The sequence below is a fragment of the Trachemys scripta genome, chromosome 16 (assembly GCF_013100865.1).
Source record: "Trachemys scripta elegans isolate TJP31775 chromosome 16, CAS_Tse_1.0, whole genome shotgun sequence".
NCBI lineage: Eukaryota > Metazoa > Chordata > Testudines > Emydidae > Trachemys > Trachemys scripta.
In genome coordinates, this window is record NC_048313.1 from 6,219,310 (window position 1) to 6,242,410 (window position 23,101).

Genomic DNA, 23,101 nt, shown 5'->3' on the forward strand with positions numbered 1-23,101 from the left:
CCGGGAAGAATTGAAAGACAGAAACCGGTGAACATAGCTCATCAGTTCATGCATGAAGGAGTGGAAGGGACGCTGGGAAGATTAAAGCAAGTGGCAGAATGGAAGGGGATGAGAGATGATGTGAATATATGGGTCAGGAATTGTATACAGTGTCCCAAAGATAAAGCTCATCCTCCACACCAGCCTCAGATGCTACATCAAAGAAGGCTGGGACCCTGGCATAGAATTCAAATTGACTTCATTGATAAATTGCCAAGGAGTAAAGAAGGATTTTGATATCTACTTGTAATCATAGATTCCTTTTCAGGTTCGGTGGAAGCTTTCCCTACGAGGAACAATAGCGCCCGCACAACCACTAAGAAACTATTCTCTGAAGTGCTTTACAGATATGGATCTCCTGACATTATTGACTCAGAGAACGGAGGATCCTTTGTGGGAGACATATTTACTCTAATGATTAAAGCATTAGGGGTTTCACACAAACTCCAGAACCCATACAGACCGCAGTATTCAGGATAACTAGAGAGGATGAACCGCACTATTAAAGAAGCCCTTAGGAAAGTTGCAGACAACACCGGTAAAAACTGGCCAGAGATACTGCCGCTAAAATTAGCAGCCATTCACAGCAGTAACAGGCTGAGAACTAAGATCCAGCCATACCAGATCCTCTTCAGACAGGCAATAAAGTTGGTCATCAACCCAGAACAAGCGGCAGACACAGAGATGAACAATCCGAGTAGTATACCAATCGATAGTATCCATCACCGTGCAATTTTGACAGGTCTGTATGCCCAATTAGGGCCCATTTAGGGCTTATGTCCTGCCTTCCCACCCCATTTCCAGTGGAGGCAAAGATTGGCGCTGTTGGCCATTTTGAAAAAATGTGTGGATGTGTGTTTCAGTAGGGGTAGTGTTGTGGGTGCTTGTGCTTGGGTACGTGGAAAGAAAACAGTTGAAAGAAGAGAGTGGGAGAGTGTAAAGATGAAAAAAGAAAGTTTGAGTAAGATTTAGAGAAAAAAAGGAAAGAAAGGTTCTTTGGGGTGGTTGAGTTAGGAGAGAGGTTGGTAAAGACAAGTTATTCAAGAATAGAAAGATAGAACTTAAAGAAAAAAGGAAATATTTGTTTTTAAAGGGTTAGTTTAAGAAAAGAGTAAAACAATATTCAAAACTAGGTTTAAAAAGGAAATTTACTAAGGCAAACCCTGTTTTGTAAGCCCAGGGTAAAAAGTAAATAAAAAACCATTAAGCTATTCCATATCCATTTAGGTTAAGAAAAAAACATTTAAAAACAATAAAACGAGGTTTAAAAAGTGAATTACTAAGGCAAAGACTGTTTCGTAAGCACAGAGTAAAAAAGTAAATAAAAAACCATTAAACTATTCAATACCATGGTAGGTTATGGAAAAATCCTTTAAAACATTAAATAATATTAAAAACTAGGTTTGAAAAAGGAATTTACTAAGGCAAAGCCTGTTTAGTAACCCCATGGTAAAAGGGTGGCTAAGAAAAAAGCCATTAAATTATTCAATACCAGGGTAGGTTAAGAAAAAAGCCTTTAAAACTTTAAATAATATTAAACTAGGTTTAAAAAGTGAATTACTAAGGCAAAGCCTGATTCATAAGCACAGGGTAAAGAGGTGAAGAAAGAAGCCATTAAACTATTCAATATCCATATAGGTTAAAAAAAAGCCTTTAAAACATTAAATAATATTAAAACTAGGTTTAAAAAGTGAATTACTAAGGCAAAAGTAAATAAAAAACCATTAAACTATTCAATATCAGGGTAGGTTAAGAAAAAAAGCCTTTAAAAATATTAGAAACTAGGTTTAAAAAGGATTTTACTAAGACAGGACCTGTTTGGTAAGCACAGGGTAAAAAAATGAATAAGAAAACGTTTAAACTATTCAATACCCATGTAGGTTAAAAAAAAGAAAAGTTAAAAGAAAGATCAGGGTAAGAAAAGGGAAAAGAGAGCCCTCTTTGCAAAGGGCAAAAATCGAGAGCACATGGTAAAATCAGAATAAGAAAGAAAAATAAACAAAGAGAGAAGCAGGTAGAGCCTGTTTGGTAAGCACCGGGTAAAAAAGTAAAGAAAAAAGCATTCAGTATCAGGGTAGGTTAAGAGAAAGAGAGAGGTTAAAAGAAAGAACAGGACAGGAAAAGAGAGCTCCCTTTGCAAAGGGCATAAATAGAGAGCACATGGTTGAATCAGAAAGAGAGAGAGAGAGGGAGAATTCTTACCTTTCAAGTCTTTCTGTAGAATGAGGGTATTTTCCTGGTTCAGACCATCTCAGATGTATTACCACCGCCTTTGGATCAGCCCAATTAGAGGTTGTTTTACAGCAGCGTCATAGAATTCATTTTTCTGATCCAATCCTAGATTCCCAACAAAAGCTGCACCTTCATATTGTGCTTACTAAATAAATAACCCCTGTTAGTTTAAAATCTAGGAAAAATTTTTTTTAAATTGTTTGTTACTAAAAGCTTATGGTTTTATCTTTTATAAAAAAAAACCCACTATGCAAGGGTTACATGGCAGGAGAAATGCTGGGGGTCTGTTTCTATAGATAAGAATAAAACAGTTAAAAGGGGGAAGAGGGAGGAGGGGTGGGGGAAAAGGAGGGAGTTGGCTCTTGTTTAGTCTTGGGACTCTAGGATTGGATCAGAAAACAACCTCTTATTGGGCCGATCCAAAGGCGGTGATAAGAAGTCTGAGAGGGTCTGAACCAGGAAAGTTGCCTCATTCTACAGAAAGACTTGAAAGGTAAGAATTTAAACCTAGTTTTTAATATTATTTAATGTTATAAAGGCTTTTTTTCGTAACCTACCATGGTATTGAATAGTTTAAATGGGCCCTAATTGGGCATACAGACCTGTCAAAATTGCATGGTGATGAATACTATCGAGTAGTATACTACTGAAGTGACCAAATTTTTAGAACAGATGACCAAGTGGGAAATCGAGCTATTTATATTATACATGCCAATAGAGACATGTTAGGAATTGCCACCGCAGAGAAACAAATTACAACCTACCACTGGTATGATATATTATGTGGATGGTCCCTGACTACCACTGGCATTCTATCAGTAATGCTACACCCCTTGATAGTAGTCTTGATATTACATTGTATTTGTATAATTGGTATGTGTGGCATGTGTTTTCAGATAAAAAGAATGTACGCTAAATTGGAATCAGAAACACATGTTGCCTCACAGTACCTTCTCTTAAACAGGTTAAAAAGAAAGTGACACTAACAATTATATAAATATCGTAGTGTCAAAAGGGGGATAATGTAGGGATATTAAAGAAGGTACTAACAGTGATTCCCCCAAGAAACAATGATTCCCCCAAGTGACAGTGACCCTCCCCATAATTTGTCCCCCACACTTTAAAACCCAACGATTTCACCAAGTACAAAAATCTCTTGTGTCTTCTGTTAAAACTTGTAAGCTACTGTCTATAGAAACCATTGATTGTTTCTGTCCTGTGAAAGATACTTTATTACTATGTAAAACTTACAAACAAGTTAATTGACTTTGTTCTTGAAGTGAACACTATGTTACCACCCCTGCTGTGAGCATTAAGCCGTTAATTGACACTGCGCTTCAGGCAGTTTATTCTGTAATTGTTACAATATAAACAAATGCTATAAGCCGTTAAGTGACTTTCACTACATTGTAAGAGAAATGGCTATTAGGAACAGACCCCCAGTCTCAAATGAATTAGCACAGACCCCGAAAGTGGTGGAGACAGTAAATTAAAAATATGGTTAAGATATGGAATGTATATTGATGAATGCTTGATGTACATGAATGGTTAGGGAGGTGCCAGCCTAGAAAGGGAGTATCCATCGGCCAAAGAATGTGTCAAGTGGACCACCAGACAACCCCGGGAGGGTAAACTGGGATCCACCGCATCACCTGGAAGGATGAGAGACACAAATTTTGGACAGTGTGGTGCCACCAGGAATGTGCCATCTGCTGATTGAGTCAGGAACAGCAGGATGCAACAGCTCCCATAGACTAATATAGGAATTAATTCCTATAAGAATGGACTCTAAAGACTGAGGACTTTGAGTCTCCGGTTCTGCTGCCAACCTCCAGGAGCATCAGGTGCACCTGACACGGACTCGGCTCCATCCTCATGACCAAGATACCTGGCCAGTAACTTGGCATGAGCAGCTTCTAGGCTGGTAACTATAACACCTATACAGAACTTGAATGAATGATTGTGTGAATGAATATATATTGTGACAGACCCAGACCAGTGGGGTACAGGAGTCTGGTAGAGGGCAAATATACTTGTCACTGGATGAGTAGTTTTCTGTTCCCTGAGTGACCAGAGCAGGGGTTGCACTAGAGTAATCAGGAACCTGCTAGAACCAGTTAAGGCAGGCAGGCTAATTAGGACACCTGAAGCCAATTAAGAAGAAGCTGCTAGAATCAATTAAGGCAGGCTAATCAGGGCACCTGGGTTTTAAAAGCTCACTTCAGTTTGTGGTGTGAGTGTGAGGAGCTGGGAGCAAGAGGCACAGGGAGCTGAGAGTGAGTGGGTGTGCTGCTGGAGGACTGAGGACCACAAGCATTATCAGACACCAGGAGGAAGGTCCTGTGGTGAGACTAAGGAAGGTGTTTGGAGGAGGCCATGGGGAAGTAGCCCAGGGAGTTGTAGCTGTCATGCAGCTGTTACAGGAGGCACTATAGACAGCTGCAGTCCACAGGGCCCTGGGCTTCAACCCTGAGTAGAGGGCGGGGCTGGGTTTCCCTCAAACCTCCCAATTGACCTGGACTGTGGGTTTTTCCAGAGGGGAAGGTCTCTGGGCTGTTCCCCAACCCCCATAGTGAATCTCTGAGGCAAGAAAATCCGCCAATAAGCACAGGACGCACCAAGATAGAGGAGGAACTTTGTCATATATATATAATGTGTGTGTGTGTATAAGGAATAAGNCACTCGGGGGGCTCGGACAGGGAAATCAGCAGCTGGCGCTGCCCCGGGAGCGGAGCCCGCAACGCCCCCCATCCAGCGGGTCTGGTCCAGCCCCCCTCTGGCCGTCTCCCAGGCACCGCGGCTCTGGGGCCTCCCTGGGGCTGGACCCCTCAGGGGAGGCTGCGTCCTGCTGCCCTGGGGCTGAGCCTCAGTTTCCCCGGTGAACGGGGCACCTGGGCAGTTGAACTGCCCCCTAAGCCCCCCAGCCCCCCTGTAGTCCCCTCTGTCCACTCCCACAGGTGCCTCTACTCCGGCCTGTCTGCTGTGCAGTGAGCCCAGCCCCGGGGTATCTCGGCTCCTGCCAAACACAGCCAGGCAGTGCGTGCGGGGGGAGGCTGGGACGTCACCTGCTGCCCCCCACGTCCCAGCGGTGCCCAGGGCCCAGCCAGATGCAGCAGAACATCTATTGGGGGGGTCGGGGATCCCCTGAGAACCCAGTGAGGGGAGGGCAAGGAGAGGGAATTCTGGGTAATGGTCACCCCTATTGCCAGGGGGACATCATGGGGCCTAGGGAAGGGGATTATAGCCCCAGCCCCCCTGTGCCCAGGGGGACCCAGCACACCAGATCCTGCCCCGCCCCCGGGATCCCCCACAGCTTTCTGGCAAAGACCTGCAGGGCAGGAGGCTTTGGGGGAGCTGGGGGGCTGGCAGTGGGGGAGGGGCAGTGGGGGTTGTCTTTCCATCCCCCCATTTCAATGAGCCCCTCCCTGCGGTGTCTGGGCCCCACCCAACCAGATTCACTGCCCCCGTCCCAGCCCCTGGGCACCGCGAGCCTGTTTCCAGGGCTGGTTCGATGGTGATTCCCCTTAGCCCCGGTACCCGGCCCCGCGCTGCCCGGGCAGGTGGGAGCCCGCGCCGCTCCTGGCTGGGTCGGGTCGGTTCCCCCTGCGGGAATAGAACCAGTGTCCATCGGGGCAGGGGGAGGGGATGGAACAGCGACTCAGTGATCCCCCCCCAACTCAGCATCAATCGTCACTGTCAGTCCCGGGATGGGGGAGGGGGATTTTAGTGGCTGGGGAGTGGGGACCCCCCATTCCCTCAGTGTATCAAACCAGGAAGTGCAAATTCCGACAGCCCAGACTCGCTCTGAGATCACCAGTGCGGGTTGGGAACCACACTGGATTCGTCATTTCGGGTCCAGTTTTCATGTAGACAAGGTCTTAGTCCATTTTTGTATCCATCACCAGATGTGCTCCCATTTGTCCACCGCCCTATGTTCCCAAGGACTCACATTCCCATGGACCCGTGGCCACCCCCACCCCACCATGGAGCTCTCCATCATCCTCTATATAGAAGAACTAAACCCATCAGTTCTGTCTGCAGGGACCATCCCCCTCCAAAGGGCCCGAATGGCCCCGTGGGCATCTGAGCGGGGAGCCCTGTTCCCTGGGGGATGAATTGTTCCATTTCTCCCACTCACCTTCTCCATCCAGCTCCGTCAGGGGCGGATCCGTCTGCTGGGACCCAGCTGGGTCAGTTCACGTGGTGGGATTAAAATGAGCATCTGCTGGGATGGGGGAGGGAGGGAACCGAGAACCCAGGCCCGCGGGGGGAAGCCGCTGAAAAGGTGACACTGCTCAGCCAACAACCTAGCGTTTCTTTTGGCTTTGATTTTCCGGCCTGGTGGGGAGTGAATTCAGCGCTGGGGCCGGTGCTGACTGGGCAGCCCCTGGACCCCAACTCCATTGTGCATCCCCGGACCAGGGAAGACCAGGGCAGCATCCCCTGGGAAAGGCCCCTGTTCTGCAGCTCCCCATGGGGCAGGGATCCCCCCTCCCTCAGCCCTGAACCTCCAGCAGCAGCTGCTGCCCCTTGCTGTTGAACCCCCCCAGTGATTCCGTCCCTACCCCCATCTGGGCGTCCCCTCTGCTGGGCCCAGGGCTCAGGGCAGAGCCTGGCTCTGAGCGCCCCATTGGTGCAGAGATCCCCTGATCAGTGGCATGAACAGGAATAAAAATGTAGCTGCTTTTGGAGGGGCACTTTGTGTGCTCCCCGCAGGGCTCTGCTCCCCGGAGGAGTTCTGTGCTCCGGACCCACTGATTCGAGGGCCCTGCGCCTGCTTCCTCCCTTGCACATGCCGCTGCCCCGAGGGTCCAGCTGGGTGTGGGGCTGGGAGTGGGGATACTGAGCCGGGCCACTCACCTGCTACCACCAGCTCCACAGGGTCACTGGGATACGACCAGATGAACGGGTACAATTTGTGGTGATAATAACAGCTGTAGCTCCCTGCGTCTCTCCGGCTCACGTTGCTGATGGGAAACTCAGCCACGTTCCCAGCCGGCTCCGCGTCCTGCAGCGCGTTCGGGTTTCCATCTTTGTACAGAAGGAACCTCACGTTCTGGTACCAACCCTGACACCGGACGGTCACAGCTCCCCCCAGGGCGACCCCCCCGCTGGGGCGCAGGGAGATGGAGGGTTTGGAGTAGGTGGTCTCTGCAGTGAGAAGGAGACAGGCCGTGAGACAGACCCCAGCACAGTCACTGCGCCCCGTCCTCGCCGCACGGTCCCAGAGACGGGGCCCCTGGGAGAAAACCCAGCCAGAGGAACCTCTCCGAGATCCCAGAGATTGCTGGGAGCTACGCCCGGAACTGCCTAAAATCCAGAGCACCCCTCCGCACCGTCTAGTTACTTAATGGGGCCCCACAGCCTGGGAGCCAGGACTCCTGGGTTCTATCCCTGGCTCTGGGAGGGGAGTGGGGTCTAGTGGTTAGATCAGGAGGGGGCTCGGAGTCAGAGGTGCTGGGTGCTGCACAGACACGGTGAGAAAAAGCCCCCGCCCTAGAGCCAAGTCCTGATGATCTAACCAGACACAAGGTGCAGGAGGGATGATTATCCCCCATTCGTACAAGGGGAAATGGAGGCACAGGCAGGTTCAGTGACACCCCAAGGAATGTCCCACCTGCCCAGAGACCCCCATGATGGTCTGGCTGGGTGTGGGGCTGGGAGCGGGGATGCCGAGTCGGGCCCCTCACCTACTACAATGATCTGCATGATGTCACTGGGATCCGACCAGTCGGGTGGCTCTGATCTGGAGCGAGATTGGCACGTGTAGACACCTCCGTGTTCCCGTCTGGCACTGGGGATGGTGAATTCACCCCCATCCCCATCAGCATCCAGCTCCCGGATTTGGATTCCACCTTTATACAGAAATAACCTCCTGGCCTCGCACCGACACTGACAGCGGATGGTGACGGCTCCCCCCAGGGTGATCACCCCGCTGGGGCTGATGGAGATGGAGGGTCTGGGTGCAGGGAGCTCTGCGTTCACACACAAACAGGAGTGAGATTGGGAGACACAAACCCCTCCCTGTGTGTCTGTAACCTGCCCTTAGCGCCCAGCCCCAGGGACAGCACCAGGGGTAACAGACACCTCACTGCACCCACAGGGAACTGCATCTACTAATGTGATATATGCCATCATGTGCCAGCAATGCCCCTCTGCCATGTACATTGGCCAAACCGGACAGTCTCTACACAAAAGAATAAATGGACACAAATCTGACATCAGGAATCATAATACTCAAAAACCAGTGGGAGAACACTTTAACCTGTCTGGCCATTCTATGACAGACCTGTGGGTGGCAATATTGGAACAGAAAAACTTCAAAAACAGACTCCAGCGAGAGACTGCTGAGCTGGAATTGATATGCAAACTAGATACAATCAACTCCGGATTGAATAGGGACTGGGAATGGCTGAGCCATTACAAACATTGACTCTATCTCCCCTTGTAAGTACTCTCACACTTCTTATCAAACTGTCTGTACTGGGCTATCTTGATTATCACTTCAAAAGTTTTTTTCCTCTTAATTAATTGGCCTCTCAGAGTTGGTAAGACAACTCCCACCTGTTCATGCTCTCTGTATGTGTGTATATATATCTCCTCAATATATGTTCCATTCTATATGCATCCGAAGAAGTGGGCTGTAGTCCACGAAAGCTTATGCTCTAATAAATTTGTTAGTCTCTAAGGTGCCACAAATACTCCTGTTCTTTTTGCGGATACAGACTAACACGGCTGCTACTCTGAAACCCTACAGAGAACCTGTGGGCCAGGTTCTGATCTCAGCCCCCCAGGGTCAATCCGGAGTCATCCCTGACTGCACTGGGGGCAGGGCTGGGTTCTGATCTCAGCCCATCAGTAGGGTGACCATGTTTCCCTATGCTGAATACGGGACACCTGGTAAAATTACTCGTATTCAAGTGAGTTCAATGACAATCAATCAGAGCTACGCAGTACAAACATTCACATTAACATCAAGTTGACTGAGCCCCTGTTAAAAAGAAATTCTGCGTAGCTGGATTCTTTGTATTTACTTTATCTTTAAAGCTTTAGCGTTCACATGGGGAGGGGTGACACACACACACACACCCCTATCCCCCCCCCACAGGAAGAAGTTACACACAGACACACACACAAACACACACACTCCCGTATCCCTCTCTCACATGGGGCTGGTGACTGACCAACCCGAACCTCCCTGCCCAGCACTCTCCATCCTCCATGCCTGGCTGGGCCCCTGGGGACGGACCCGCCTCTCCTGATACCTGTTGCCGTGTCTTCCCGAGGCAACATGTGAGGGCGGTGAGACACAGGGTCATATGCCCCCCCACCGCCCCCAGATTTCTGCCAGGGTTCACACCAGAATGTTGCCAGCAGCAGCCTCTCCGCACTGTGTGGGAGGGGAGAGACGGGAGCTGCTTCCAGCCACCGGGGAGGAGCGGGGCAGGAGGGAGAAGGGCTGACCTGGCCCCTGTCTTTGCAGAGCTCATCTTTCCCCCTCTCCCCCAGGGATGGAAGCAGCTTGTCCCTTCCTGCCCGCACAGTGTGGAAAGGCAGCAAACACCCCCAGGCTGCTGCTGGCCACCCACATAACCCAGCCGCCTCCTGTCCCCCGGCTACCGCGCGGGCAGGAAGGGGTTAAGCCCTAAGGCTGCATTGTGCACCAGAGCCCAGGGAACTGACTGAAGGAGCCTCAGGGACCCCGGCCAGAGAGGTGGCTCAGCAGGGGAAGGTGCCCAGGGGGCGGAGCAGCCCTGCACTCCCTGGGGTCAGGACCCCAGAATGAGGGGGTGGGGGGTGAAGAGGGTGCTAAGCCCATGCCCGGGGGGCTCCTGTGGTTCAGGGTGGGAACAGGCTGGAAATCACTTTCCCCCTCCCCGTCCTGAACACGAAAGTTTCCCCTGCCCCACAGATACTCACGTCCCAACACCCCGCTCTGCCCGGCCAGCCAGCAGCCTGGAAAGGAGACGGCTCATTAGGGACCAGATCCCACAGTGACTCAATATTACACCCTGGGCTCTGATCCCACCTGCCCACCCCATGGGCACATGCCCTGGTCTAGGGTTTCCCCTTGCCCGCATGGACACATGCCCTGGGATCAGATCTCCCCCATGGGCACACGCCCTGGCTTTATTTGATACTCACCGAGGAAGAGGACAGTGTGAGCAGATGCCATGATGGGGGCAGAGAGGGGTCCCTCAGCGCTGCCACCAATGCCCCGAAGCCCAACTCCACTGACCCCCAAATAAGGAACTCAGCTGGTGGCTCCAGCTACAGGAAGTTGATGATGTGTCGTCTTTTCCTGTGCCCATCACACCTTGTCTCTAATCTGCTGGCGAAATCTAGGGCAGGCAAAACAAGCACAGGCCCCTGCAAAACCCAGGAAACCCTGGGCCCATCAGCCTGGCCAAGCATCCTGCAGCTCCCAGCTTGTCTATGTCTCTGTGGGCAGGGGGGAGAGGTCACTCTCAGTGCACCCTGCAGGATTTGGGAAGGTGCATTGGGCTGGGAGCCAGGAGACCACAGGGTCTTGTCTTCAATCTTCCACTGACCACTACAGTAGAACCTCAGAGTTACGAACTGACCAACCAACCACACCCCTCATTTGGAACTGGAAGTGAGCGATCAGACGGCAGCAGAGATCACTTACAACAAGCAAATACAGAACAGTTCTGTGTTAAACATAAACTGCTAAAAACATAAAGGCAAAGTTTAAAAAGAAAGATTTGACAAGGGAAGGAAACTGTTTCTGTGCTTGTTTCATTTAAATTAAGATGGTTAAAGCAGCATTTTTCTTCGGCATAGTAACGTTTCAAAGCTGTGCTAAGTCCATGTTCAGTTGCATGAAGTCAATGTTGACGTGTAAACTCTTGAACGACCAGCAATAACCTTTTGTTCAGAGCAGCGAATATTTCAGAGTTACGAACAACCTCCAATCCCGAGGTATTTGTAACTCTCGAGTTCTCCTGTATTTCCATAAAGATTTACAAACAGACTCCCCCTCCCTCGCCACACCCCCCACCCGCTTTGTTGCATTCTGAGTTCAAAGCTGGCTGGTGACCCATGTAGGTAAAATTAATACGTGTTCATGCAATTAAAGGGGGCAGAGTTGAGGAAAACTTAACTGTGGTATTTCCTGGTGCTGGAGGGTTTGACTCTGCAGCCTTCCCTCTCAGCCTGCCAACCCGCCCACCTGCGACACGAGCCGTGGCACCGTGTGAGGAGCAGCGCGATGGGGGACGCCTGGGTTTGCTGCCCCTTGTGCAATAGCTGAGTGGTGATGACGGGTTTACACTGTAACGCCTGGTTCTAAGGGGCTTTTCTCAGCGTGTGAATTAAATCAACCAGGTTCAAAAGAAAATTGAAGAAAGAGAAATTCCATCCCTGCCCCCCAACGGGTCACCAGCCGGGAGAGACCCAGGGACATTCTAATGCCCCCGCAGAGACCCTGCCCCCGAGCTGGAGGAGACACTGTCAGTGGTTATGTGGCCAGGCCCCTAGAGAGGACGTGACACAGGCTTTGTTTATACGCCATTGGCTAGCGGCAGGAGGAAGCTGGGGGTCAGGAAGGTCTGACTCTGTTCCGGGCTCTGGCAGGGGAGTGGGGACTAGTGGTTAGAGCCGGGGGGGTGGAGGTGGGGCCAGGACTCCTGGTGTCACCGTCACGGTGTCGCCCCTCTGGTGCTCGCAGACAGCGCTGGGCCGGGCTGGGGCTGCATTAAAGGTGCATCAGCTGCCCGGCCAAAGGGTCCCAATGAGCCTCCTTCAATCAGCCCCCTCGTCCCAGGGCCCCGACCCCCCTGCTCACCAACCCCCCGGGAGCCTTCGTCTCCGGAGCATGAGGGAGATGAGCAGCAGATTCATTGTGAAGCAGGGTCATTCCCCCACTCCCTGACCCCCCCACCCCTGCCTGACTCCCCAGCCCCCAGCCTGTCCCCCCTCACAGCCCCCCACTAGCCATGGCCGCCATCTCCCATTGCTTTCCAAGGGAAGGAAGCCCCTGGCTGCCCTCAGGTAACATGGCCACCCCCTCGCCCCCCTGCAGCCCTCGCAGGGCGGCCATGCTGGCTAAGATGGCCGACGCCTCAGCCCTGGAGGTGGGGAACAATCCTGCCTCCCCAGACTGCCTAGAGGGGCAGAGGGAGGAGGAGGGGTGAATGTGGGGTTGGGCCCATAAGCGCCGACTCGGTGGGTGCTCCGGGGCTGGAGCACTCACAGGGAAAAATTGGTGGGTGCTCTGCACCCACTGGCAGCCAAGCTCCCCGCCCTGCCCCTGCTCATCTCACCTACACCTCCGCCTCCTCCCCTGCTGGGTGAAGGTCTCCAGGTCTCTGGGCCTAGAGAGGGGAGGGGGGAAATCGAGGAGAACAGATGCCCTGGGTGCCGGCCCCGAGGGAAGAGGCCCCAAGGAGGGTGGAGAAGGACCCTGATGGGGAGGAAGCAGCCCAGGTTTGGGACGGGACAAAGGTTGGCTGGTGGTTGTAGGTTCCTGAGCTGGACCCTGGAGTAGCAGACGAGCCGGGCTTCCCCTGCCAGCCACGGGGGGCAATGGCACAGAGCGGGTAGCGGAGCAGGAGGCTGCCTGGGGCTGTCGTCCAGTGGGACTTTGATACCCTGGATGGGGAGGTGTGACGACTTGGGGGGGTTGTGTGGGTTTTTTCCGTGTTTTCCAGCGGGTTGCATGTGGAGGAGGTGGGACTCAGTGTCCCTGGGGGTTACTGGTTTAACGAGGTGAGGGGAGAGGGAGTTTGTTGGTACAGAGGACCGGAGAGGGAACTTGGGACCCCAGCCGATGGCCTCGAGGATGGACACCCCAGCGACTGGTGACCTGGTGACCGGGAGGCCCAGCTCAGGAGTCGCAGCCAGTTCTGGCCAGTGGAAGGACAATGGGCTGTGAAGAGAGGACCCCGGTGACCTGACCAGCCAGTTCCAGCCAGAGGGGGACAGAGGCCAGCTGAGAGGAGAGGAGGCCCAGGCGACCCTGTTTCCCTGGAGAGAAGACAATGGACAGAGGCGGGGCTGGGGGCCGGGGGTATCAGATGCCCAGCTGGGAAGCAGGGGGGCTCTGGGCTGGAGAGGGGGAGCAGGCAGAGCCCACCTGGATGCAGGGGAGACTTGGATGTGCTGTGCTGAGGAAGGCCAGGCCTGAGGCCCTGAGAGTTTCCTGTGCTGTGTTCAACGCTCAATAACCCCTCCTGTTTTACGCTGGCTGAGAGTCCCTCCAGTCTAGAGAACAGGGTTGCATCAACCCCTTTGGGGGATGGAGGCCCCGGGGGTCCAGAGCAAGTGGACTCCCTGAGGGGGCCCACGGCAGAGTCAGACGTGCTAAGGCTCAGAGAGGTGCGGCTCCAGGAGGTGGAGTGGCCTAACCCCAAGAGAGAGTGGACCCCAAGAAGGGCTGTCGCACTGAAAGGGGCACCCCCCACAGACCGCACGGGGCCAAGAGTGGGCATCTGTGAGTCCATGACAGGAGAAGCAGAGCAACCGCAGACCCAAAGAGGGGGTGTGACGTTATCGGATTAAAATAAGACCATGCCGATCATTGTTGCTACCGTTATATAATTTCAACAAATCTTGTACAAAGTATCCCAGTGAGGTGTGTATGGAGAGGTTATGATTGGCTGACTGTGGTTGCATGAATCATTTTTGTATCTGAAGTTATGAATATTAACCATGTACCTGTATTTCAAATGTTTGCTCTTGTGGTAACAACCACAAGGCGACTAGCCAGCAGACTGTGAAGGAACTATTCAGGTTGAATCGCCCATCAAAGCACACTTAGGTCACAATGGACCTGGGGAGATGCCTGTCTACACTGAACGGCCTTTCCTGGGATGGCCTCTCCTATGACTAAGGTCAGCACGCACGGACATGTGACTCCAAACACCATCTTCTTCCCTGTAATTTTCCATGGGAGAACGATGGATTTCCCTTCACTTGGCAGAAGCTATAAAAGGCACTGGAAACATCTCCATTTTGCCTCTTTCCTGCTCACACCTCTGGAGTCTGAACTTATACTAATGGGAGCATCTAACCAAGGGCCTGAGGACCTTCCAGTTATTTGGACGCAACCAGAGACTTCACAAGCCAGCAGTTTATTCCATCACTGCTACAAGCCTACAAGAATTGCCACATTGGGTCAGACCAAAGGTCCATCTGGCCCAGTATCCTGTCTTCTGACACTGGCCAGTGCCAGGTGCCCCAGAATGAATGAACAGAACAGGTAATCATCCAGTGGATATCCCCTGTCACCCATTTCCAGCTTCTGGCAAACAGAGGCTAGGGACACCATCCCTGCCCATCCTGCCTAATAGCCATTGATGGACCTTGCGACGGGTTCGGTCACAGAGACCCCCTTGGGACAGTCTCCTGATGTTCTGAGACTACCTCTGAGCCCATTTTCCCTGCCAGCTTGGGACTCCAGAACCCTGCCTCGTTGTGCCAGACACACCAGCCTGCTGCAACACAGACCCAGGTCTGGTTCATACCCCCAAAACTGCAGACTTTAACCAAAAACTGCTCAGGTCACCTATCTCCAGCACCCAGACACCCAGCTCCCAATGGGATCCAAACCCCAAATAAATCTGTTTTACTCAGTATAAAGCTTATACAGGGTAAACTCATAAATTGTCTGCCCTCTATAACACTGATAGAGATATATGCACAGCTGTTTGCTCCCCCAGGTATTAATCTCTGGGTCAATTAATAAACAAAAGTGATTTTATTAAGTATAAAAAGTAGGATTTAACTGGTTCCAAGTAATAACAGACAGAACAAAGTAAGTTACCAAAAAACAAAAAACAAAACAAAAAAAAAACCCGCAAGTCTGAGCCTAATACATTAAGAAACTGAATACAGGTAAATCTCACCCTTAGAGAGATTCCAATAAGCTTCTTTCACAGACTAGACTCCTTCCTAGTCTGGGCCCAATCCTTTCCCCTGGTACAATCCTTGTTAGCTCCAGCTCAGGTGGTAACTAGGGGATTTCTCCTGACTGGCCGCCTTTGTTCTGTTCCATTCCCTTTTATATCTTTGGCACAAGGCGGGAATCCTTTGTCACTCTGGGCCCCCACCCCTCCTTCTCAGTGGAAAAGCACCAGGTTTCAGATGGATTCCCGTATCAGGTATGCAGTGGAGGCTGGCAGGTAAACAGAGCCGTCTACAGTCAATTGTCCTAGTCAATGGGAGCCATCAACATTCTAAACCGCCATTAATGGCCCACGCTTTGCATAATTACAATAGGACCTCAGAGTTATTCTCTATTTCTAGTTTCAGCCCCGGGCTGTCTTGGCTTCTGACAAACACAGCCAAGCAGTGCGCGCTGAGGGAGGCTGGTATGTTACCCGCTGCCCTCCACGTCCCGGCGGTGCTGAGGGCCCAGACAGATGCAGCAGAACATCTATTGGGGGGTGGGTCAGGGGTCCCCTGAGATCCCAATGGTGGGAGGGGAAGCAAGAGCAGAGGGAATTCTGGCTAATGCTCACTCCTATTGCCAGGGGGATGTGATGCAGCCCAAGAAGCTGGGTTATTGCCCCAGGACTCAGGTACCCAGCTGGGCCCAACCCCTCAGCCAAGTCTCACGGGATACTGCCCCCCCCCACCAGGATGCCCCCAGCAGCTTCCAGGCAGCGACCTGCAAGGCAGGAGATATCAGAGGAGCTGGGGGTCAGGTGGTGAGGGAAGGGTGGGGGTTGCCCCCCCCGGTGTCTGGGCCCATGCACCAGGAGTCACTGCCCCCGTCCCACCCAACCAGCCCCAGCTCCCAGGGTGGCTCCTTGGGCACCATGAGCCTGTTTCCAGGGCTGGTTCTATGGTGAGTCCCCCCTCCCGATACCCGGCCCGGCTGGTGCTGTTCCAGGCTGGGTTGGGTTGGTTCCCCCTGCGGTCGTTCTGCACCTGCTCAGCCTGGGTTTGAAGGGCTCCTTGGTGCTCTCCTGGGTTCCCACGTTTGGTTTCATGAGCCCTGGGAGCAGGGGCTATGCCGGGTGTCCCAGGATCACTCTGGGCATTTCAACACCCCGCACTGGAATCTTCTGGTGCAGAAAGGAAGTCCCTGCTTGCAGCTTTCTGTCCAGGCCAGTGTTCCTGACGATGTGAGCGTCATGCCCCTTCCCGGAGCACCCCGCGCTGGGGTCAGTGAAACGCCCACGGTGATCCCCAAGTGCCTGCAACACCCTGGAGAAGTCCCCTTCCTACTGATGTGTCTGTCGCAAGATGGTCCGGGGCAAAAACTGGAACCTGCGTTGCCTCTATCGCCCCACTGCAGTTAGGGAATCCCACTGCGCAAAGCCCCTCCACTATTTCACGCACATTGCCAAGGGTCACGGTCCTTCGTAGCGAGATGCGATTAACGGCTCCACACACTAGTGTTAACGCGGCACCCGCCATCGACTTCCCACTTCCAGCGGATTCACGACTGGCCGGGAGCAGCCTGGAGTCGCCAGCGTCCACACAGCGATCGCCGGGCGCTTCTCCACGACAGGCCGCTCTCATTTGGGTGTCCTTGCGCCGCAGGGCTGGGGCGAGCTCCGCACACAGGTCCAGGGAGGGGGCTTCCCGCATCCGAACGATCTGTAGCCGCGGCTCGTCATCCCAGACCGGGCGACTGGGAACTGCAGATAGTGGGGACGGGGGGGCGTAATGACGGGCTCACCACCGCCTCCACCACTGCCCCGGTTGGCTTCCTGGTGACTGCCAAGGCCCCTCCAGCAACACCCTTGTGACCACAGCGCCTGGGCGGTCACCCACCTCGCCCACACTTAAGGCGGGCCCTACCAGGGTCGTCCTTAGGGAAAATGGTGCCCTAGGCAAACATTTTTTTTGGCTTCTTGGCCCCTGCTGCCTCCCCCAGCCCCCTACCCCCCATATTGCCCCAGCCCCCGCTGCCTCCCGCCCTTGCCCCAACTCCCTGAGCTCCCTTCTGCGCACCCAGGCAGGCTAGTCCAGACCCGCATTCAAGCAGGTACATACATTTCCCTGCTGGTTTAATACTTAGTTCACCAGACCTGTGTCACCCATGAAGGGGAGTTATTCTCATGGGGGCCGTGCTGCGCCAAGGCGAGGAAGGGGTGGGACTCAGCCGGCTTCCCTGTGCCCCCTCTGACAGAGAGCTGTGCTACCAGCCCGGTCTCACTTCCTGGCTCTGGGCCACACCTAGTGGGTCTCAGCGGGAGCGCTCGCTGCTGGTGCCTTTCCCACACACAGGCCAACTCGCACGCTGGCAGAAATCGGGGGGGGGGGGCATGTGACCCCGTGTGACCCCCCCTCACGCATCGCTTATCCCAGACCTGCGTAACAATATGATCCCACCACTCAGCGCTTGTTCCCCGAGCCCCAAAGCGACGCTCCACCGTGTGCAGCCGCTCCGTGATGCCAGGAGGAAGCCGGTGTTATTTCTTTCCATGGCACAGAGCAGCTCGGGCAACTCTGGTTCCCGTTCAGACTGGGAGCTCATGGCATCCTGCCTGGCCAGCCGTGCTGCGTTCACAGCAGTGGAGAGCCGGGCAGGACCCATCCTTTCACACAGGGATGGCGGGCACACCAGAAACAGGGGCCGTTGGAAATGCCGCGAAACGCAGTTGGAACAGCGTGGAATAACGCACCATGGGACGCTGAGCCCGCCCCCAGGACATGCTGCGATCCACTCTGCCTTCCCACAAGCCCTAGCTGCAGAAGGTGCGGAGTAGCACGGTGGGATAACTACCCACAATGCACTGCTCTCACTGTAGACGCTGGAGCACCAAATGTGGACGCGCTCTGCCGGCAGAGGAAGCGCAGTGTGAACGTGCAATAGCGATGTTATCATGGCGCTTTTTGTCGATAACACTCTGTAGTGTAGACAAGGCCCAACCGTCAGAGGAGCGAAGTTCTGGAGCAGCCTCCCAAGGGACCTAACTGGCTTCAGGACTGAGCTTGAGACGTTTCTGGAGGGGACAGGATGAGGAGACATCCCACAACGGCATGGAGCCGATCCACGACTGCTAGCAGCAAATCTCTCCAACGGCCGGAGACGGGACACTCGCTGGGGAGGGCTCTGAGTTACTACAGAGAATCAGTTCCCAGGTGTCTGGCGGGTGGGTCTTGCCCACATGCTCAGGGTCTAACTGGTTGCCGTATCTGGGGTCGGGAAGGAATTTCCCCCCCAGGTCAGATTGGCAGAGACCCTGGGGGGAGTTTCACCTTCGTCTGCAGCCTGGGGCGCAGGGCACTGGAAGGTTTAAACTAGAGTCACTGGTGGATTCTCTGTAACTTGAAGTATTTAACCCATGATTTGAGGCCGTCAGTGACTCAGCGGAGGCTGGGGTCTGCTACAGGAGTGGGTGGGTGAGGCTTTGTGGCCTGATCAGACCAGATGATCACGATGGACCCTTCTGGCCTTAAAGACTGTGAGTCAATGAGTCTGTTGCACCCTGTGGGCCGGCGCCCCATGGCTGTGGGGGGCTCTCACTGCAGGGCCCCCCGGCTCACGTTGATCGCGGCGTACATGCTGGGCGGGACAGGCTCAGAGGCAGGGGCCGGGCCCCCCGGCTTGACCTGCAGCGCCTGGCCGTCCAGCTCGGCGTAGGTGAGTCCATCGGTGCCCGGGTCGGGCTCCTGGGGGTGGGAGGGGAGTGAGTGACTAGAGTGTGTGCGTGTGTGTATGTGTGTACCAACCCCCACCACACACACATTCACACAGACCAGGGCTTGTCCCCTTCAGCAGGGGGTGACAGGACACACATACACACACACACCTGCAATCCCAGCTGGAGATCCCATAAGCTCCTCCCAGCAACCCAACTCCCACCCCAAAATACCGAGTGTGCCAGATAAGGTGAGTGGGGCCCATGGGGGTCAGGCCCCATGGGGGAACAGGGGACGCTTACCAGGGTCTGCGTCTCTTTCTCTTCATCGATGGAGGCGTCTGCAGAACAGAGACACCCGCTGAGCTGCACCCCCGGCTGGCCCCAAGCAGAACCCCACACCCAGCTCCGACCCCTCCGTCCAGCCAGGGGGCTCAGAGCCCGGCACAGCCACCCCTCCCCCGCCCCACAGCATGGGCCAGGGTCATTAGCCCCGTGTGACAGAGAGGAAAACTGAGGCACAGAGATGGCAGCAGAGTCTAGGGGGTTATGGCGGGGCAGGGGGGCTGGAAGTCAGGATGCCTGGGTGAAGTGAAGGGGGGACACACAAAGCCCCAGGCCTGGGAGGGAGAATGGGGGGCCCATAGAAGGAGTCCCTGAACTAGAGGGGGAGGGGAGGGTGGCCCCCAGAGAGCAGGTGGGAGAGAGGCAAGAAGCTCAGCTGACACCAGCTACCTCCGGGACCCTCTCCTTAGTCCCGCCCAGCAGCAGCTATAAATCAGGCCCCGCCCCGTATGGGTGGAGTCCCCACAAGCCCCGCCCCTCCCCAGGGGTCCTGCCCCACCCTGGTACCCCCTTGGGTGAGTTACTCACAGACAGGGTCTTGCTGAGCCGGCGCCTTCAATACTCCCAAGGGGCTGGTGCTAAAAGAGAAATCCACTTGTAAATGTCATAGCCCCCCACCCGCAGGGAGATTCCTCAACACAACCAGAGAGCCCCCCATCCTGCCTCACACTGACCCTGTTCCCTAACCCCCCCAACCACACCCACTAGACCCCACCCCCCTGCCAGAGCTGAGGACAGAACCCAGGCAGCAGCGACACATGGGTGGGGGCACGCAGGGTCACATGCCCCCCCCCAATTCGTCGGTCACATGGTGCAGCCGGGCCCCTCCCTGCGAAGCAGCTGAGCTGGACAGGGAGAGGCAGAGGCAGGAGCGGAGGAACAGCTGGGAGCTGCGGGAGGGGGGTCACGGCTTTCCGGGGGGAGGGAGGCAGGCATGGTGTGACTCCAGCTGTTCTGGGGCTGTGCCCCTCCACTGTCAGCAGGCCCAGGTCATCTCTGAGGAGTCCTGGCCCTCAACCCCCACTCCCTCCCCCCAGAGCCAGGGACAGAACCCAGGAGCCCTGTGACCCCGGCAGGTCGATCGGGAGGGGGAGGAGCCGGGTTCCTACCTGCTCGGTCTCGGTGCGGCTCCTTTTCCTGCAGAGGGACACAAACCAGAATCCCCCATGAGCCGATCGGGATCCCCCGGTCCCAGCACCCGGCCACTCACCCCCACAGGGCAGCAGGGATGGAGGGGCCTGGGGGGTCCCCTCTGCTGCTGGTGCTGAGCCTGGATCCCTGCTGGGCTGGGCCGGATCAGCAGGGGGCAGCACAACACCATAGCATGTACCGGGGGGAGGGGCAGATTAACTCAGGGGGGCTTTTCCTGTCCCCAATCCTCTCTTGTTAGTGACTCGTTATAACGAACCTGATCCAGGCCAGTCGGCTCCTCTGTCACCCCAGTTACCTGAGAAGCACAGTGCCGGTTGCTCTTTATTCAGGGACCCCTCGCCTGGCACTGAGATGCGGCCACCTCTGGGGCGGCACCGCTGAGTATACAGGGATTACACACGCAGCAGCGCCCCCTGCTGAGCCCCCCACTCTTTGGTTTTCCCGGCCCAGTCCCCCATCCAAGCCGTGACCCCATCTCGCCCTGCTTAGCGGCAGGTTTAACCCTTCCCTTGCTGGGCAGGGCACTCACTGGCTCGGGTTTTTCTGAAGCAGACGAAGGCCACGAGGAGGAGGAGGAGGAGGAAGCCGGCGGCTGCTGCACTCGCCCCGGCGATGATGGGGCTGGTCAAACCCAGTGATTCCGATCCGCCTGGGAAACAGCAGCGGCTGTGAGTGCCGGAGCAACTGGTGTGTTCCCCCCCAGCCCCTCCCACCCCAGGCGGTGCCCAAGGGGCTGGGACACCGCAGGGCACAAGCAGGATGTTGGGGGGGCCCAGGGCATCAAGGTGGGTCAGACCAAGCAAGATACGGGGGATTTGTAGCACTAGGGTACAGGGCTGAAGGGGGTGGGGGGCTCAGTAGGGGTTGCTCCCTCATCAGTCAGGGCTGGCCCCATTGCCCCAGCATGGCACTAGGGGGCGCTGTCTGATCCAGCCTGGCCGTCATTTCTAAGGCATTTCACCCCCTACCTCATGGCCACTGGACCAACGGGCCCATCTAGCCCCGTATCCCGCCTCCCATGCTGGCTGCCCCTGGCTGCTTCGCAGGGAGCTCCAGCACCCCCCCCCGCCCCCCCATGGCCACTGATGGGCCCAGCTGCCCCCAGAGGAAGCCTCCGGCTGCCCCATTAGCGGTGGGTTCATGTCCAAGCAGGAGGCTTCGCTCCCCTCCCAAATCCGTTTGCGGGGGGATGGAGAGAGTCAATGCCCCTGAGAACAAGCTCCGTCCCTCCCCTTGGGCAACCACTGGGGGAAACTGCCCCATAATCTGTGACTCAATAGATTTCCCCCCCAGCCCCAGTACCTGTCCCTGCACTGCCCGGGAAAGTGGGAGCCGGCGCTGCTCCAGGCTGGGCCGGGTCAGTTCCCCCTGCAGGAATAGAACCAGCGTCTCTCATGGCGGGGGGATAGGGGCTGAAACACTGACTCAGAAAGGGAAAGGAGTCAGCCCCCAAGAAGGCAGGAAGGGCTCATTATCCCCATTCTACACAGGGGGAAACTGAGGCACTGACATGTTCACTTTCCTTAGTGAGATACCAGGGCCAGCGACTGTCTCTTCATTCTGTGTTTATACAGCGCCTGGCACAACAGGGCCCTGATCATGGCGGGGGCCCTACATGCTCTCCCAACACAAGGGATCCAGCGCGATTGAGGTCAGCGTTTGCAGAGGTCTCTGCTAACTGTGGGCGTCTCGGGTTGTGGGCGCTCGGCCTGAGATCCCCCAAGATTGAGGCCCCGCCCACAAGGAAGGACACTTCTGAAAACCGCGACGTGCTCCCATTACACAGAGTCTGTGGCCCCACCAGGAGCTGGGCCAGATCTCCTGGGTCCCAGCCCAGCGCTGTGTCCACCGAGCCACCACTTCTCCTGCAGCCCCTGCCTCATTCAGCCCTGGCCAGGGCACTGCCTGGGGCAGGGCCTGGAGAACACAGGGGAGGGGATCACGGGATTAAATAGCGACTCACGGTTCCCATGCACAAGGGGCAGCTTTAAAGTCACCTCCCTGCCCTGGGAGTCTCCAGGGGCTGCTGCTACCCCCGGCTGGGGAACCCACCAGTGACTCCATCCCCGCTCCCCGGCTGGGCGTCCCCTCTGCTGGATCAGGGCTTAGGGCAGAACCTGGCTCTGAGTGTCCCCTTGGCACCAAGCCCCCGTGAGGGTCTGGCTGGGGGTGGGGCTGGGAATGGGGACGCCGAGCCGGGCCCCTCACCTCTCACCACCAGCTCCACGGGGTCGCTGGGGTACGACACGGTGAACGGCTCCGATTTGCTGTGATAGGAGCAGCTGTAGCTCCCGCCGTCCTCCCGGCTCACGTTGCTGATGGGAAACACAACCTCAAACCCGGCCGAATCCACGGGCTGGAAATGACGTCCCTCTTTATTCAGCACGAACCGCACGCCCTGGCGCTGACCCCGACACTGAACGGCCACAGATCCACCCAGGGAGACCCCCCCGCTGGGGCTCAGCAGGGAGATGTTGGGTTTGGGGTAGCTGGGCTCTGCAGTGGGAAGCAGACAGGCCGTGAGACGTAGGGTTACCATATCTAATAAATAAAAAAAGAGGACCCTCCACGGGCCCTGGCCCCGCCCATTTCCCCACCCCCAGCCCCGCCCCAACTCCGCCCCTTCCCGCCCTAACTCCGCCCCCTCCTCCCTCCCACTCCCAGCCATGTGGAAAGGGCTGCCCCAGCGCTACCGGCTTCACGGTTTGCCGGGCAGCCCCCAGACCCTGCGCCCCCGGCCGGCGCTTCCCCAGCGCAGCTGGAGCCCGGGA

General features: G+C 55.3%; 2 protein-coding genes across 2 annotated transcripts in view; both read right to left on the minus strand.

Moving 5' to 3' along the window:
* Positions 1 to 17,785, minus strand: part of LOC117888945 (immunoglobulin superfamily member 1-like) — a 45,867-nt gene extending 28,082 nt beyond the window's left edge. The window contains exons 1-5 of the mRNA XM_034792741.1: positions 17,581 to 17,785; positions 16,653 to 16,883; positions 15,873 to 15,904; positions 7,962 to 8,310; positions 7,136 to 7,422 (exon numbers count right to left, since the gene is read on the minus strand). Of these exons, the coding sequence (XP_034648632.1) occupies positions 7,136 to 7,422; positions 7,962 to 8,310; positions 15,873 to 15,904; positions 16,653 to 16,883; positions 17,581 to 17,785 (1,104 nt within the window). The remainder of the gene's footprint in view (positions 1 to 7,135; positions 7,423 to 7,961; positions 8,311 to 15,872; positions 15,905 to 16,652; positions 16,884 to 17,580) is intronic.
* Positions 15,262 to 23,101, minus strand: part of LOC117888884 (leukocyte immunoglobulin-like receptor subfamily A member 6) — a 10,114-nt gene continuing 2,274 nt past the window's right edge. The window contains exons 2-8 of the mRNA XM_034792670.1: positions 22,539 to 22,826; positions 21,633 to 21,698; positions 20,860 to 20,979; positions 20,288 to 20,315; positions 19,707 to 19,756; positions 19,137 to 19,174; positions 15,262 to 18,864 (exon numbers count right to left, since the gene is read on the minus strand). Of these exons, the coding sequence (XP_034648561.1) occupies positions 18,715 to 18,864; positions 19,137 to 19,174; positions 19,707 to 19,756; positions 20,288 to 20,315; positions 20,860 to 20,979; positions 21,633 to 21,698; positions 22,539 to 22,826 (740 nt within the window). The 3' untranslated portion in view covers positions 15,262 to 18,714. The remainder of the gene's footprint in view (positions 18,865 to 19,136; positions 19,175 to 19,706; positions 19,757 to 20,287; positions 20,316 to 20,859; positions 20,980 to 21,632; positions 21,699 to 22,538; positions 22,827 to 23,101) is intronic.